At 41.2% G+C, this 17,332-nt stretch overlaps 1 protein-coding gene across 2 annotated transcripts in view; it reads right to left on the reverse strand.

Moving 5' to 3' along the window:
* znf704 (zinc finger protein 704) overlaps window positions 1-12,027 on the reverse strand; it is a 180,627-nt gene extending 168,600 nt beyond the window's left edge. For both annotated transcript variants that reach the window (XM_060824157.1, XM_060824156.1), the window contains exons 1-2: window positions 11,759-12,027; window positions 857-1,098 (exon numbers count right to left, since the gene is read on the reverse strand). In XM_060824157.1, the coding sequence (XP_060680140.1) occupies window positions 857-1,098; window positions 11,759-12,019 (503 nt within the window). In that variant the 5' untranslated portion in view covers window positions 12,020-12,027. The remainder of the gene's footprint in view (window positions 1-856; window positions 1,099-11,758) is intronic.
* Window positions 12,028-17,332: the final 5,305 nt, after the last annotated feature.

The raw sequence follows: 17,332 nt of genomic DNA on the forward strand, positions 1-17,332 counted from the left end.
TATTGAATTGTCATAGAACAGAAGAAGGTCATTTGAATACATGTGGATACGTAAGGTAGCATCTACAACCTTCCCTCATGTTACATTCCACACAATCGTGCTATCCTGCCATGTCTTTATTTTACGTTACCTTACTTGGTCTTGACTTGAAGCATCACCGGACTCAAAATGTTAACTCTGCTTTTGCTCCACAGTTGCTGCCAGACCCGCTGAGTTTCTCCAACAATTTTGGGTTTTGTTTCAGATCTCTAGCATCTTTGTTTTACATTATTGACTTGAGTTTATTTCCCTTTTGCTTGTGTTGTATAGTGAACTCTAAATAGCTACTCATTTAAAAATAACATTTTTTTAATTTCCAGCTATTTTCTTGTATTGTAACTCTGATCTATTGTCAGCCTTAGCCAGCTGCCCAAATGCAAGAGAAAGCCTCCAGCCTCATCTTCCTTGTTATCTGCTCCTGAGAAGGTATATCTTCCACAGATCTGATTCCCGTCAGCTGCAACTGTCTTGTACTTTGTAATAATTTTCAGTCGCATAACATTGAATTGCATTTCTCCCAATTGCTTTAACCAGAACCAATCCATCGCTCAACTTCTGTTTCTATACTTCCAACTTTTGCCATCGCTGACCCAAGGTTTTGCTACTGCGTGTACACTCTCCCTTCCTGCCTAACCATAAATGTGATGAAACATAACTGACCTGAAATACAACCTCTATTTCTCTCTCCATTGATGCTGCCTGACCTGCTGTGTGTTGTCCAGCATGTTCTATTTGTCTGTATTATAAATAAAGGCTACTACACTGAGGAAAAACATGATCTAACGAGCTGCTTATTTTAAAACGATGACTCTCCTACCTGGTACGTGGCACATCGATGTTTGAAGAAACAACTTTTCTTTTCTGATCTGAAACAACAGGACGCATGTGATCCTTCTCATGATCCTGAATCCAGCTGATCTTTTTAGTTTCCAGTATTTTCATAGCTTCAATCTTCCTCACTAGGGGTAGCTGCTGTTCCAACACCTTCTGATGGTTTTCAGTATGGTTTTGATCTTGCAATGACACAACTGATGATGTATCTCGACCATTGCAATTCAGCTGCAGGAACAATGCACAACATCCAATTCATTGAACTATTTAAATGCATGTTCATCCACCTATCTCTGAGGATATACCATAAAGGATGCTGCATATAGATTTGGTTTGTTAAGCTCCAACACTATTTTATCTCATCTAATATTGGTGAACAATAGCAGCAAATTTTAATTCCAATATTCTTCCTGGCATTTGTTGTGAACATTGGCATACTGAATATATTAATAAAAATAACAAAAGACCTATTTTCCTGCTGCCCACTTGCAATGCATTCTATCACGGATCAAATCTTTTGATACATCTGAAGTAACAGGTTATTACAGTTCTTGAAAATTCAACAATACATAATCCTGACCAGCTGTCCTCAATTGACAATGCTCCTCACAGGCAGAATAGGGAATTCAAAGTGCTCCTTGGAATACTCATTAATTTTAATTAGTAAAATAATAAATGCAAATATCTATTTTTCCTTTGTTCACCGAAACAGATTAAGGATAGATCAGGAACATTCTCTTGAATATGCTTTCATCTTAAACTTACATAACATTCATTGACAATGAACTCTGCAGGCAACTCCAATCTTTTGCTGTAAATGTATCCTGCTACAATAGATTTGCATGTGTGCTCTCACCTTCTTTCAATTGCACTTTCAGTGTCAAACTTCTCTGTTGTTAACTAATTTTAAGCAAATTTATTCAAGAGAAGAATCTTACTATGGATTATTGGAAGAAATGTGTGTACATGTCAATCTTTAATAAAAGGATCGTAAGATGAAATATACTGAAAAACCTCCTCCAAAACGATGTGAAGTAAAAGTCAGGAGGGTAGATTTTCAAATCAGTTATGTCAAGTAATCAAAGGCAAACAGAAAAACCAGCAAAGAACTGTAACACTAATAATCACTTTAACACTATGTCCAGTGTTACGATCTGATCTTTCATTAGTCCATGAAGCACCTATCTATTTTCCATCAGATACATATAATTAAATCTGGAACACCATTAAAACAATAACTGTTCCTCCAACCTGCCAGTATGCAGTGCAGATTGAATTGAATCGAATTAAATTGAATTGAATTGAATTTATTGCCACATGTACTGAGGCACAGTGAAAAGCTTTGTCTTGCGAGCAATACAGGCAGATCACATAGCCTTTCCTTGACAGCGGGCCTGGTAGATTGATTCTATAGATGAGAGGTTGGCCTTTGTGATTGTCTGGGCCACTCTCTGTAACCGTCTCCAATCTTGAATGGTACAGTTACCATACCAGGCAGAGATACATCCAGACAGAATGGTCTCGATAGCGCACCTATAAAGAGTATTTACCGTCATGCCAAATTTCCCCAGCTGCCTGAGGAAGGACAGACATTGTTGGGCCTTTGTAACCAGTGCATCCACATGAAGAGACCAAGAAAGCTTGCTATGGATGACCACTCCCAGGAGCTTGACACTCTCCACTTGTTCCTCCTCTGTGCTGTTAATGCGTGTGTGTGTGGGTGTGTGTGTGTGTGTGTGGGGGGGGGGGGGGGGTGGGGGGGGGGGAAGGAGGTGCATGAAGGAGTTCCTTGTTTTGCTGGCGTTGAGAGCTAGGTTGTTCTCAGTGGACCATTTTTCCAGGTCTTCCACCTCCCGTCTGTAGTCTGTTTCGTCGCCATCTGAGATTCGACCGACTATGGTGGTGTCATCAGCAAACTTGTAAATGGCATTAGTCTGGTATTTGGCGACACAGTCATGGGTATACAATGAGTACAGTAGGGGGCTGAGTATGCATCCCTGGGGGGCTCCAGTGTTGAGTGTTAGTGAGGATGAAATATTGTCCCCAATCTTTATGATTGCGGCCTGTCGGTGAGGAAACTGAGGATCCAGTTGCAGAGAGTGGGGTTTAACCATTCATACTAATAGTTCAGCTAGTGCTGTTTAGAGATGCAGATTTAAAAAAACCTTACAAAAGGTTGGCATGGACAGTTTCAGCCTACTGATATGCCTTTTCGTTTATTCATTTTTTATGTTTCTGTTTGGAACCTTGACAACTTTTTTTATTCACTTATAGGATGTGGGCAACATGAGCTGGCCAGCATTTATTGCCCATCCCTAGTTGCCCTTGAGAAGGTGGTGGTGAGCTGCCTCCTTGAACCCCTTCCATCCCGGTGCCATAAGCCGACCTATAATATGTCAGGTAGGGAATTCCAGGATGTTGACCCAGCAACAGCGATGGAATGGCGATATCTTTCCATGTCAGGATGGTGAGCAGCTTGGAGGAAACTTGCATGTAGTGATGTTCCCCTATATCTGCTGCCCTTGTCCTTCTAGATGGCACTAGTTGTGGGTTTGGAAGATATTGTTCTCATATCTACATTAGTAGCACTGTTGTACTTTTTGGAGGAAGGAAGAGTTGAAGGTTGTCAGATAAGCTGGCTGCAACACAGGATGTCAGTGTGCATCTACAATGCACTCACAGCCAGATCTAAAGAAAGAGATTCATGCAACCTAATTTTCAGAGATTCAAACACTAAGCAAGGTGGCTGTATTGTTAACTAACTTGCAACCAACTTATTCCACAGAGGTGGAGGTAGCCTTCAAGAATAAGTTTCTACAAATAATGAGAAAGATTTGACAGAGAGTACGGTCAATGCCCAGAATGTAGCACCACAGACCTAGCAGCAGGGCTGAAAGAATGTACTGTACTCCCTACTCAGGAGGTCAAAGTGTATGAATGTATGCACACGTCGCATTTCAAAAACACACTGCTCAATGTACAACAATCCTGTTGCTTACCCAACACTCAGAACTTGTCCCATAGCAGTCTCACACTGTATCTTACAAAGCATGCGAGCCACGTATGCAACTCTACACACTGTGCAAAACTACAGCTGTTCAGGCAGATCACCCAATCAGACTGAGAACACAATCACTGCTATTTTGCATCTCTCTTGCAGAAATGGTTAGTCTATAACAAGAGAAAGATCATAGGACCAGAAGGGATATAATCCACCCGAATCCCCACAGTGCCCCCTCAAATTGTAGATTTAACAGGCAAAATATCACAAAGTTGAGATCACCCAACATGATAGTTGTTGCGAATATCGAGTTCATGATTCACGTGTCCTAGAATATCCATTCAGTTTTATGAATCAAACTTTTCACTGTAGATAAATGTGAGGGAATTAGATTGAGAACCAGATAAGCAACTACGGACTTACAGCCAGATCTAAAGAAAGAGTTTCATGCAACATAATTTTTTAGAGAATCAAACACTAAGGGAGGTAGCTGTATTGTTAACTAACTTGCAACCAAGACATTCCACAGGAGGCGGGGGAAGCTTTCAGGATGAGTTCCTGAAAATAATGGGAAAGATTTGATGGAGAGTATGGTCAATGCGACTCAAATAAGCTTGGAGTTACTTAAGGCTAAAATCTGCCAACCTCTGTAAACCTCAGAAGGTCATGGGTGAGAATTAAACAATAATCTTCTATCAAAGCTGAAAAAATGTTAAGGTTTACACTTATTTCAATCAACTATCTAATGTAAGCAAAACCAGATTGTAAACAAGTTAGTTCTTCAACAGGGCCTGCAACTCTGGAAGAGGGAATCATAAAACTTTATAAACCACATAAATTATTCATATCTGCCATGAAACCAAAGGGTGACATTAAGATAAAATGATTTGATTTCACTCCCATCTAACGGCATTCATTCCCACAACAGCATTCAAGTGCATTCATCGAGATGTGATGTGGTGTTAAAGGTACATTTGTGTAACATATTTGCCAACAGAAACAGGCAGTTTGGTTTGACAAACAGAAGGATATAGTTTCAGATTCTCTGTGAGGTAGCCTGTATAGCACTGGATTCAGAGAGTCACAGGAGACAATAGTCCCTTAGACCTGCATTTCAAGCAGAGAAAACACTAACTTCATTGTTCACCACGTGCAAGGAGGATGGTGCTTAAAAAGCTCAGCCAAAATAATTCAAATGTGCAAAATTTTCACAAGCCCATTTGGGCAGGCGCAAGGTGGGACTGGCTTTAATGACATGTGTAGCATGAAACGAATGAAAACAATGATTTAGTTGTCAAATTTAACTTAGTTGTCAAATTTAAGTAATCTTCTCAATTCTGACTTTAAAGAGCTAAAAGGGGTTCTCATATCCTGTCAAAGAAGCAATATACTGTGGATGCTCAAAATTTGAAATCAAATCATTTTCCTGAAAAAAAACACATTCAACTCAACACATTGACTGTCTTTCTCTCTCCACAAATGCTATCAGAGTATTTCATCATTTTCGTTTTTATCCAGTGTAGCCTGGCATTAAAAATGCACCAGGTGAAAGTGAGGACTGCAGATGCTGGAGATCAGAGTCGAGAGTGTATTGCTGGAAAAGCACAGCAGGTCAGGCAGCATCCGAGGAGCAGGAGAATCGACGTTTCGGGCATAAGCCCTTCATCAGGCATTACAAAGGCACTGTTGAAGTTCTTCTAAAACCCTACGAAATGAGCAGCACATTTATGTTTAGCAACTTAATCAAACATTACAAAGTTGGTGAGCAAGTCAACAATACAAGCACTGTAGAGAATACAATGTGCTTGCGATTATACAAGTTACAGGATCAATCTTTCAGTCAGAGATTATACTCAAAATGATTCCAGGCATTTTTTAAATGAATTAATTCTTCTCTCTGCAAAACACCTTGCCCAACTAAGCCTACAGCCTGAAGATTTACTGCTGAGTTTGCAGCAGTGTTGTTCTACACTCTACACACCCCATTAATGTTGTGCCAGAGGAAACTGGGCCAAATCTTCCTTCATTTTACCCTCCCTTCTCTAGCAGGCCTTTTGAGTTGGAACAACAGTATACCATGTAAAATCATAAGTCCAAATCCTCCAGACTAACAACAAATACCACAAGATATTGAAGCTTTAGGTCTCTGTTATTGCACCATATCAAAGCACAATTATTAATTTTCACAGCAGCTTTTCAGTACAAGTCATGCTCATTATGCTGGTATTCAAGGGGACATGCCAGTTATAAAGATAACACAAAACGGGAGAAAAGATGAGAACAAAATATACATGGGGATATTAAATTATTACTTTAAATCAATCAGAAATTGGACACTGCTGCCAGTGTTTATTGCTCTTCACGACTGAAGGTGGTGGTCAGTCACCTTATTGAAATGCTGCAATCTGTGTGATTTAGTGTCATAGAGTTATACAGCATGGAAACAGACCCTTCAGGCCTACCCGTCCAAGACTATAAAATTTCCCAAACTAAACTAGTCCCACTTGCCTGTGTTTGGCACATATCTTTCCTACCCATGTACCTATCCAAATGCTGTTTAAACATTGTAACTGTAACTGTACCTGCATCTATCACTACCTCTGGCAGTTCATTCCACAAACGACTCATCATCTGAGTGAAAATGTTGCCCCTCAGGGCCCTTTTAAATCTTTCTATTCTCACCTTAAACATATGCCCTGTAGTTTTGAACTCCCCTACCCTATGAAAATGGCTGTTGCTATTCACCTTATCTATGCGCCTCATGATTTTATACACCTCTATAAGGTCATCCCTCAATCTCCTATGCTCCAGTGAAAAATGTCCCAGTTTATTCTTATAATTCAAACCCTTCAGTCCTGGCAACATCATGATAAGTCATTTCTGAACCCTCTCCAATTTAATAATATCCTTTGTTATAACAGGGCAACCTGAACTATTCACGGTACTCTAAAAGTGGCCTCACCAATGTCCTCTACAACCTCAGCCTGACATTCTAACTCCTACACTCAATGGTCTGAGCAATAAAGGCAAGCGTGCTAAACACCATCTTAACCACCCTGTTAGCCTGTGATGCAACTCTCAAAGAACTATGTAAGTACAACAACAGTGCGATTAGGGGTATGGAGTAAGTTCTAGAATTTGAATCAGTAATTTTTTTTTCCTTCGCTCAATGGGCATGGGCATCGTTAACTGGGTCAGCATTCATTGCTCATCCCTGGTTGCCCTTCAGAAGGTGGTAGCGATTTGCCTGCCTCATGAATAAGACAGTGGGTATGAAAGTCTAATATAGCTCGATGGACAAGTTGTCTCCATTCTGCACATTGGGCAGCAAGCTCTCCCAATAAGAGAATAGCAATTAGTTCCAAATCTGGATGGCATGCAACTTCAAGGTGAGCTCTGACATGGTTGTGTTTCCAGGCCACGGCTGTCATCATTCTTTCAAGCAATAGAGGTCTGTGATTGTACGAAGTAGGAGCAGAATGAGGTCACTCCGTTATTCAAGTCTGCTCTGCCATTTGATCATGACTGATAAGTTTCTCAACCTCATTCTCCTGCTTTCTCCCTCGAACCCTTGATGCTCTTACTAATCAAGAACCTATCTCTGTCTTAAGTACACTCTATGATTTGGCTTCCACAGCCTCCTGCGGCAATGAGTTCCACACATTAACCACTCCCTGACTGAAGAAATGTGGTTTGAGGAGGTGTTGTTACAGAAGCTATAGTGAGTTGTTATTGTATACTTTATGGCTGATCACACTGCTGCCATGGCACACTGCTGGTGCAGAGCATGATTTCAGATTATGATTTTTCATGTCTTTCAGTCCACTCTTCCAGAAGGTGGACAGCATTGAATTATCCATCTGACTCTTCCCTTGTAGATGATAGACAGGTCTCAGGGAGTCAGAAGACAAGTTACTTGCTGCAAAATATTCATCCTCTGACCTGCTTCTGTAATCTACATGTATGTTTATGGGTGACCAAGTTAAGTTTCTGGTCAATGATGACTCCCCCAGGATGTTGATGGCCAGAGATTGACAAAGGTTAATAAAATGAATATGAATGGAAGATTCTGTCCTTCAGTAGATGGTCATTGCCAGGCAAAAGGGCAGCATGGTGGCTCAGTGGTTAGCACTGCTGCCTCACAGCACCATAGTCCCAGGTTCGATTCCAGCCTCGGGCGACTGTCATGTGGAGTTTGCACATTCTCCCCGTGTCTGCGTGGGTTTCCTACGGGTGCTCCGGTTTCCTCCCACAGTCCAAAGATGTGTAGGTCAGGTGAATTGGCCATGGCAAATTGCCCATAGTGTTAGCTGCATTAGTAAGAGAGAAATGGGTCTGACTGGGTTACTCTTTGGAGGGTCGGTGTGGACTGATTGGGCTGAAAGGCCTGTTTCCACACTGTAGGGAATCTAATCAAAGTAGTGTGGTACACATGTCACTTGCCACCATCAACCCTAGCCTGGATGTCGTCCAGGTCTTGTTAAATGCCAGAAGGCTGCTTCAGTATTTGAGTTTCTGCAACAACAGAAAATAGTACAAACATCACCTCTTCAGTCATTGTTGAAACAGCTGAGGTTAGTTAGGCCTAGGATTGTGATGACTGACTTCCAACTCACACAAACATCTTCCCTTCTGCCAGGTACGACTCCAACCAGAGAAGAGGTTTCTCCTGGACTCTTATGGACTTCAATTTGGTGAAAGCTTCTTGATGCCATACTTGGCCAAACGCTGCTATAATGTCAAACGCAGTCAGACACAACTCACCGGCACAGTCAAACTCTTTGTTCACACTTGCACCAAGGTTGTAATGAGGTCAGCAGCCAAGTGATCCTCATGGAACTCAAACTGAACACCAATGGGCAGATCATTACTGCATGACACTTGATAGCACTGTCAATTACATCATCCATTAATCTGCTGATCATTTAGAATAAAACCATTTAAATTAGGCTGAACTGGATCTGCCCTGTTCTTTTGAATAGAGAACATTTCCAAGTTGTCAGGAATAAACCATTGGCTGTACTGGAGCTGCTTTGCAAAAGGCTCAGCTAGTGCTTGAACAGAAACATTCTGCAATACTGTCTGGATATTGGGGTTCTGAATTCAGGGAGCTCAGCCATTTTCTGACATATGCAGAATAAATTGAATTGAATTGAAATCTAGCTTTTGTGATAATGGGACCTCATCACATTTCTAGCTAAAGATAATTCCAAACTTGTACTTTTACACTGATCTGCTGAGTTTCTCATCAGTGAGAATATGATTGTTTATGGTTCATCCTCTTCACTTAATTGTTTAATTCCCCACTACCATTAATGACTGACGTAACAGAGTTGTAGGACTTACATCTGATTTCTTTGTTGCAGGGTACCTTAGCTGTGCCTACAGTATACAAATTCCTGTTGAGCATGCTCATAGACCAGTGTATTAGATTCATCAGGTTGACACCTCATTTTCTCTTCCATGCTGCTCCTCACTGAACAAAGGTTGATCCATTCAAAGTTTGGGAGAAGATTTGTAGCTCGGGTGCTCGTTGTTGTGGTTCTGTTCGCCGAGCTGGGAATTTGTGTTGCAAACGTTTCGCCCCCCTGTCTAGGTGGACGGAGGAATGCCGGAGGAAACATCACAGAAGCGCTTCGCAGGAGGCTCCCAAGCACTGAGGATGTCACCTAGACAGGGGACGAAACGTCTGCAATACAAATTCCCAGCTCGTTGATCCATTGTTTGATAGGAATGATAAGATTGAATGGCCTGTCAAGCCATGAGATTATAAATAAAATGAATTATAATCTTGCCAATCCCTATTGCATATGAATGCCCTGTAAAGCTGTTCATTTGTTATGAATCCATCACATTTAGTACAATGGTAATGCCAGAGAACATGTCTGCCGTGAGAAGACAGGATTTCAACACCACAAGGTGTGTTGATCACTCCTATCAATATTGTTATTGGCAGCTATACTTGCAACAGGTACACTGGTGAGGACCAGCTCAAGCAGATTTTCCCTTATGTTGGTTCACGTGCTACCTGCAGTAGACTCAGCCTGATAATAATCTAATAGCATGCTACCTTTATGCTGAAGGACTCAGTCAGCGTTGTCAGCACTGGTGCTACAAAGCAGTCATGGTGTTGGTCATTGACATCTCCCACTCTGCTACTTTGCCGCTTTCAGTGCTATTTAAAAGTTGTAATCAAAATAGAGGAGAATCAACTGTTCATCAAATGGAAGATGTAGGTGGTCATCAGCAGGAGGTTTCCATGTTTTGTTTGACTTGGGCCTTCATGAAGTCTGGAATCACTCCCCCCTCTTGACCTACTGCCTCCAGTGGGTATAATTTGCTGTACATATGCATGAATAATAATGAAGACAGCTAGGACAGTGGTTAAGAGCTGTGATTTCAAGTATGTTAAGCTGATAGTACAACTTTCCTAATTTTGGCACATGTTCCCAAAATACACTTTAATGCTGCAGGGGGAGTTAATAATTGGAGGATTTAGTTTTGATACCTTTGGTTAGTCCTTCACCTTCATGTTAACGTAATTTATAACCAGAAATGTTAAGATTCTAGTTCTAGAATACTAAATCCAAACTGCATGCAATATTCTTAAATATTATAAATTAATAAGTAATAAATTATCATTAAAATGTTGGCGTCAAACATTATTAAAAAGGAAACAGGAAAGCAAAGGATCTCAAAGGTCTTCAATGTTTACAGTGAGGCCAACAGTAACTTTCAAAAGACATCTAACTTTGTCCCAAATGCATACTTCTATGCCAATACATCTGGAAACGCTATCAACTCCGGCATTAACATTGATCGAAACTGGCAGTCTATACAATTGCACAATTCCAAAGGTGCTATTTTTATTATATTTTCCTGTGGAAATATTTTTCTTTTGTGACTAAGCAAACATATTATTTGATTGCTATAGTGTGCATTGTAACCACAGAGCTCCACGGAGTATAAACGAACAACAGAGGAGGGAGGCGGAGTCCCAAGGCCAATATCCCTTGAGGTGCGTCCGGACCAAAAAGGACCAGAAATGCTGGGTACTACATATTCAATTATTTACAATTGCCAAGCCCTGCCCTCCTCATTCTTCAGGGTTGGGGGCACGCTTGTAGAAGATACAACGCAGCCCCACCTGACGATGCTGGTGTTTCATTCAACCCCAAGGATTGATTGATGTCAGCATTTAATTACAGCACAGTAAACAAGCGCTCCACACACTGCAGCTGCCCTACAATAAAACCCAGGTTGCTAAGAGCGAGAGATCTCCGATCACAGCATTTTGGCGCGAATTTTTCTGGGATTTCCGATGGGTATTTATTTATCTTCCTGTTTTTTTCTCTCTCTCTGATGCGTGCGTGGAACTGAGCGACTGCGCTCAGTCTGAAGACTTCAGTGTGCATCAGAAAGGGATTTCTGCACTTTCACATCTATGTCCTGACTGGGACAAAATGACCATCCCTGCATGAAATTCCAAGTCTGCACGTTTCACCAAAGGGGTCACTCTGACTCGGTATCCCTGTCGAGGACAAAAGGTACAGGAAAACCTACAGTAGCCAGGTTAGGATTCGAGTCCGGCTATCACTAAATTCACCCAGACCTGTGCTGGCTCAGCGATTTAATCTGTCCACACAGGGCCAGAATGAATGATCCGCCCTCCTGAATTTGTCATATATCTCTCGTGTCAAGGGGGGAAACCTTGAGCATCTCAAGGGGAGTGAACGGATCGACTCAATCGGGTTGTACTGCATCTTAATAGAAGGATGGGGGGAGGTTGTAAAGTGTTGCTGCTCCCGTGAGTGATGTGGCAGCGTTAGCATGCAGAGGCGAGCGAGCACACACACACACATAGTTCACGTCAAGTGACATACACACCTTTTCCCTGCATTTCAGCTGCCCTTTGCTGCCGTGGTTATGGAAGCCGGGTCCCACCACCACAATCTCCTCCTCCGGGTATTCCCTCAAGCTGCCATCCTCCAGCATCACCGTGTAGAAGTTGCACCGCCCCCCGGACTCGCTGCTTTGGCATTTCAGCGCCTGGATCACACCGGGAACGAGCTGCCCATCCCCGGCCGGACTCGGAGCACAGACCCGGCTGCCCAAAATCGACCTCTTTGCAGGACGGCGGGCTTGCATCGCGAGCTTTTTCGCCCCCCCCACCCACCCCTTTATATATAATATATTATATATTTGGCTTGTTTCTATTTTACGTAATCCGATGCAATTGTAAAATAACGAATGAAATTGTTACATATATCTTAAAAAAAACAATCAAGCCTCACACCGCCCGGCGTTCAGAGCAGTTGTTTGTTTTCATAGCCTTCGCAAAGCTGACATTGCAACTTGTAAAATTAGGAGTGGATTTCTGCATAGACACTGGAATGACTGCCCTGTTCCTTACTTCCAAAGAGGCAGATGAGATAAATGAACATTCATGAATGACAGTCATCCCGAATAAATATCAAGATCTCAAGATAATAATTTGAGTAAACAATTGAAAAGTTAGGAAATCATTTGGTTTCTTGAATTCAAACACTTTCTTTCCCACAAATGAGCTGACTTGCCAGTGGGACTTTTTTTTAAATGATATGGAGATGCCGGTGTTGGACTGGTGTGTACAAAGTTAAAAATCACACAACACCAGCTTATAGTCCAACAATTAGTGCTTCCAGTTAAACCTGTTGGACTATAACCTGGTGTTGTGTGATTTTTGACTTTTTTTTAATCCCGAGTTCATATAATTTAGTGGCCACTTGAACATTCAACAGGTTAAAATAAATACTCACTACCGTACACTAAAATGTGGTTCATCTGAGCATTATTGAACATGATGCATCCGCTTTTGGATTAGGGTTTTTTTTCCCCCCGTTGCACAGTCCTCTCAGCAACGCCTTGCCTCTTTCTGAGACTGGGCACCCGATCCGTACTCTGTTGTCAGTGTTTCCATGCTTTCGCGGAGATTTCCTCTGAGTACCGGCGGAATGAACGCTCTCCGCCCCCTCTCTGTAAACATGTGCAGCTCCAGGTGGTGCCCCAACCCATTGGCTGCAGCAGGGCACTCCTCCAGCACTAACTCAATGCACGGAGCTGTCAAAGCCACACATAGACCTCCTCCACCACGCTATGCCGAGGATACAGTAGGGCATGTGCACCGCCCGGATATCACACTGGTGCTAGGGGCGGGTGTATTCGGTCTCGACACCCGCGGGTGGGGGTGCTCAAAGAACAAACGAGTCCCTGAACTTGACCATTAGACAGTGACCACTTGTGATAAACACGTTTGTGTGTCTGCTGAAAATTGATTGGGCCTTGATACTCCCATGTTTGGCATATGCTGCCAAAATTCATTGTTCTCCCTCAAAGAAGACAAATGCTCTTTGAGCGAGTTGCCAGCTAGTTCTTGTTACATGTATGACCATATTCCAGCAAAAAATGAGGGAATAAAATACTTTTTGGGATATTATCCAAGAAGTTGTTGAATTTAGGATCTAACTCAGCGCAGAAGGTCAGCCTACTGCTGACTGTTGTTGCTGGCGAATACTTTCAAGTTACAATGTTTTTAACACATGCAGATTCCATTTAGCTCCTGTACCTTCCAAAATTTTGGGTTATTATATTAAATATATATTCTTAAAATTTTTAACTGAGGTCTTGTTTTTTTAAAAGAACAATCACACAACACCAGGTTATAGTCTAACAGGTTTATTTGGAAGTACTAGCTTTCGGAGCGGCGCTCCTTCAGATAACTAATGGGGCAGGATCATAAGACACAGAAGTTAAAGCAAAAGATCAGTGTCATGTAATTAAAAAGATATATTGCACAGTAATCTAGGTTTGTTCAAGTCTGCCTGTGTCCCAATGTTAGGTCAGACTGATTCTATTTATAAAGTGGAATTCATGGATTTATACAATTTTTGAGCAAAATAAAATGTAATTCTGCAGGTACAAATTCACCCCACAAACTTGTGTGTGTGTGTGTGTGTGTGTGTGTGTGCAGGAGAGACTGAGTGAATGTGTGCATGTGTGTGTGTGTGTGTGGGGGGGGTGTCAGTGTCTTTGAATGAGTGTGTGTATGTGTGAGTGTAATGGGATATAAATCTGTGAGAGGGTGCGTGTGTGAGTGCGAGTGTAGGGTGTGTGTGTGAGCATATGAGAGAGAGCTTGTGTATGACAGAGGGTCTGCAAGGGTGTGTGGGTCTGTAGGATTGTGCGTATATGTGTGTGTGAGTGTATATTGCAGTGAGGCTACCTGTAGTGTGGCACATACCCAAGATCCCACTTGAGTCCATCCCCATGGGTTCCGAACTTGGCTATCAGCCTCTGCTCGGCCACTTTGCATTGTTGCCTGTCCCGAAGTCCGTCTTGGAGAATAGTCACCCAAAAGTCAAAGGTTGAATGTCCCGGACCGCTATAGCATTCCCCTAACTGGTGGAACTGCACTATATATTCTCACACACACGCACACAAGTGCATGCATGCATGTATACACATACACACAAACACACACACAGATACACATACACACTCGATAGACCCACACACCAATGCAGACTCTTTCTCATACGCTCACACACACCCCGACACTTGCAACCACACATGCACCCTCTCACACAAACACACCTCACACAGACACTCACATCCCCATAGACACACACACCCACATGCACACATTCACCCAGTCTCTGCAACACACACATAAGTTTGTGGGGTGAATTTGTACCTGCAGAATTACATTTTATTTTGCTCAAAAACTGCATAGGTCCACGTAAAATTTTGTAAATTCCACTTTACAAATAGTATCAGTCTGGCTTAACATTGGGACACAGGCAGACTTTAAAATCACACCTTCAATGTATTCTCTGAGCCGAGATGGCACCTATTGCTAAAGCTATCTTGAGAATGTAACTTTAAAAACGTTCTGGGATTTATAAATGAAGGAACCAAAACTAAAGAGATCATTCTAAAAGATGAAAGACTCAAGCTAAATTTTTTTAATATTACATTCCATGACACTGCAATCCTGTTGCTATAAATTCTGTGTTGTATGATTCTGCTCCACAACCACCTGATGAAGGAGCAGCAATTTGAAAGCTAGTGCCTCTAAATAAACCTGTTGGACTATAAACTGGTGTTGTGTGATTTTTTTAAATTGTCCACCCCAGTCCAAACACTGGCAATTCCAAATCATGACTACCATATTTTATGGTAGCTATGTAGAAACCTCTCTGGTGACTTTGTATAAAAAGGCAAGACTGCAATATGTTGCTGAGCTGATGTTTATCGCTTTCACCATTAAATTGACAAGAAGGACGTTTAGGTGAGGAATGGTGATTTAAGCAATAAACCAGGCACCTGCCAATGTTCTGGACTTGTCCCTCATGAAGTAGCACTATCAAGAGATGGAAAACAAGAGGTATTTTTAAATCCAGAAAAGCTTAAGGTAGGTTTGCATAATGTTGAATAACTGTGTACATGAGGCATAATTTGGTGTTGGTAATTGAAGTGAATGCAGTGTAAGTGTTGTGTAATCCCTGCTGGTTATTAGTAAATGCTACAAATGTTTGCTTTACTCAGTTTATTTATTTGTTTTATAATCACTGTTAATGGATAATTAAAAATGTGGTGTAATTGTTTATGTAGCTTTATAATTCATTATAATTAAAGGAGATGTTATGGAGGAGACAGGGAGTAAGAATCAAAATAATTGAATATTTAGTATCTCAGCTATAATTTATTTGTGGTACTGATACCACAGAAAACTAGTAGTTACTGTGGCTAAGCCCGATACTGAGCAGCAACTATTTTTTTCTGAATCCTGGAAAGCTGTTTCATTTGTGTTTTTATTGTTAAGTAATTTTAATAAATTCTGTATTTTATGCGTTGAGGCAGTTATTTCTATAAAATGCATTTGGCAAGGTGATATCTTTATCATCAGGTGAATTTGCTGCAAATGATCCCTGTTCATTTTGAAGTTGGGTTTGATTCTTGGGACAGGGTCAATCATTGCAATAAGTTCTAGCAGAAGGTGAACACTATTAATCAGTGCCTGGTGGTGACACAGAAGTAAATAACTGAGAGAGATTGGACCTGAGAATCCTGAGCTTCAAGTTCCTAGGAGTAAATAACACCAACAACCTGTCTTGGTCCATCAATGTTGATGCTACAGTCAAGGAAGCACACTAACGTCTCTATTTTGTTATGGACTAGGCCAGACCACTCAAAACATTCTTGAGCAGGCAGCCCAGACAATAACTTTGCAATTTGTTTCAGTAAGTGTACAGCAAAAATTACTCGGAGTAAGCTAGCTAGGTTGATTACTAAGTTTTAAGACAGACAGAAATTTATTCACAAAATTACACAATGAAACACAAAGAACAGAATAAAGAACCCCTACAGAACTCAATCTATCTAAACTAGACCTAATTTTGCTGTTGCAAAATATACACTACAGTCCCAATAAGCAACACCTCTTGAAAAACAGTATTTTAAAAAATGGAACAGGTTGAAGTTAGAAGGGCAGAAAGAGAGTTTGTTTCCATACAGCTTACCGTTGAACTCCGAACCAGTTCTAGATTGAACTGAACAGTTCAGCTGGAGAACTGACCACTCCCCTTTCATTATACAGGTCACTTCTAAAACATGACCACTTTGGCCTGAAGTCTCATCTGTTTACATAAAATCAAAACGACCTCTCAATACCCTTTAATGTCTGTTCCAAACCAGACTAATCAGCACTGAGAGCGGTTTATTAGCCCTCTGACAAAACAAAGGACATGGTATCTTTGAAAAAAAACATCTTTTAGAAAAAAGAAGCCAGCATTGTGATAACCTTCTTAGAAAGTTAAGGAAATTCAGCACATCCACAGTGAATCTTATCAATTTTTATGGATGCACCATAAAAAGCATCCAATCCAATGCATCACACTTGGTATGGCAATTGTTCTGCCCAAGACCACAAGAAATTACAGAGAGTTGTGAATGCAGCCCAGTCCATCACACAAACCAATCTTCCTTCTATTGACTCTGTGTACATTTCCCACTATCTCAGGAAAGCCACCAAAATAATCAAAAACTCTTACCACCTCTTCCAACCTTTGTCATCATGCAGACGATCCAAAAGTTTGAAACACATTCTATCAGATACAAGAACAGCTTCTTCCCCACTAATTATCAGACTTATGAAGAGACCTTTCATATATTGTAGTTGATCTCTCTCTATACTTTCTTTGTAGCTGTAACACCACATTCTGCATTCTGTTCTATTACTCTGATGTACATATATATGATCTGATTTGCATGGATAGATCGCAAACAATGTTTCTCATTGTATTTTGGTACATGTGACAATAATAAATCAAATCAAAGATGAAACAAGTTTAATGCAAACACAGGAGCAGAGCGTGAAAGATGGGGAAGAAAACAACACAAGGCAATGTTCCAATGCAATGA

The sequence above is a fragment of the Hemiscyllium ocellatum genome, chromosome 4 (genome assembly GCF_020745735.1).
Source record: "Hemiscyllium ocellatum isolate sHemOce1 chromosome 4, sHemOce1.pat.X.cur, whole genome shotgun sequence".
NCBI lineage: Eukaryota > Metazoa > Chordata > Chondrichthyes > Orectolobiformes > Hemiscylliidae > Hemiscyllium > Hemiscyllium ocellatum.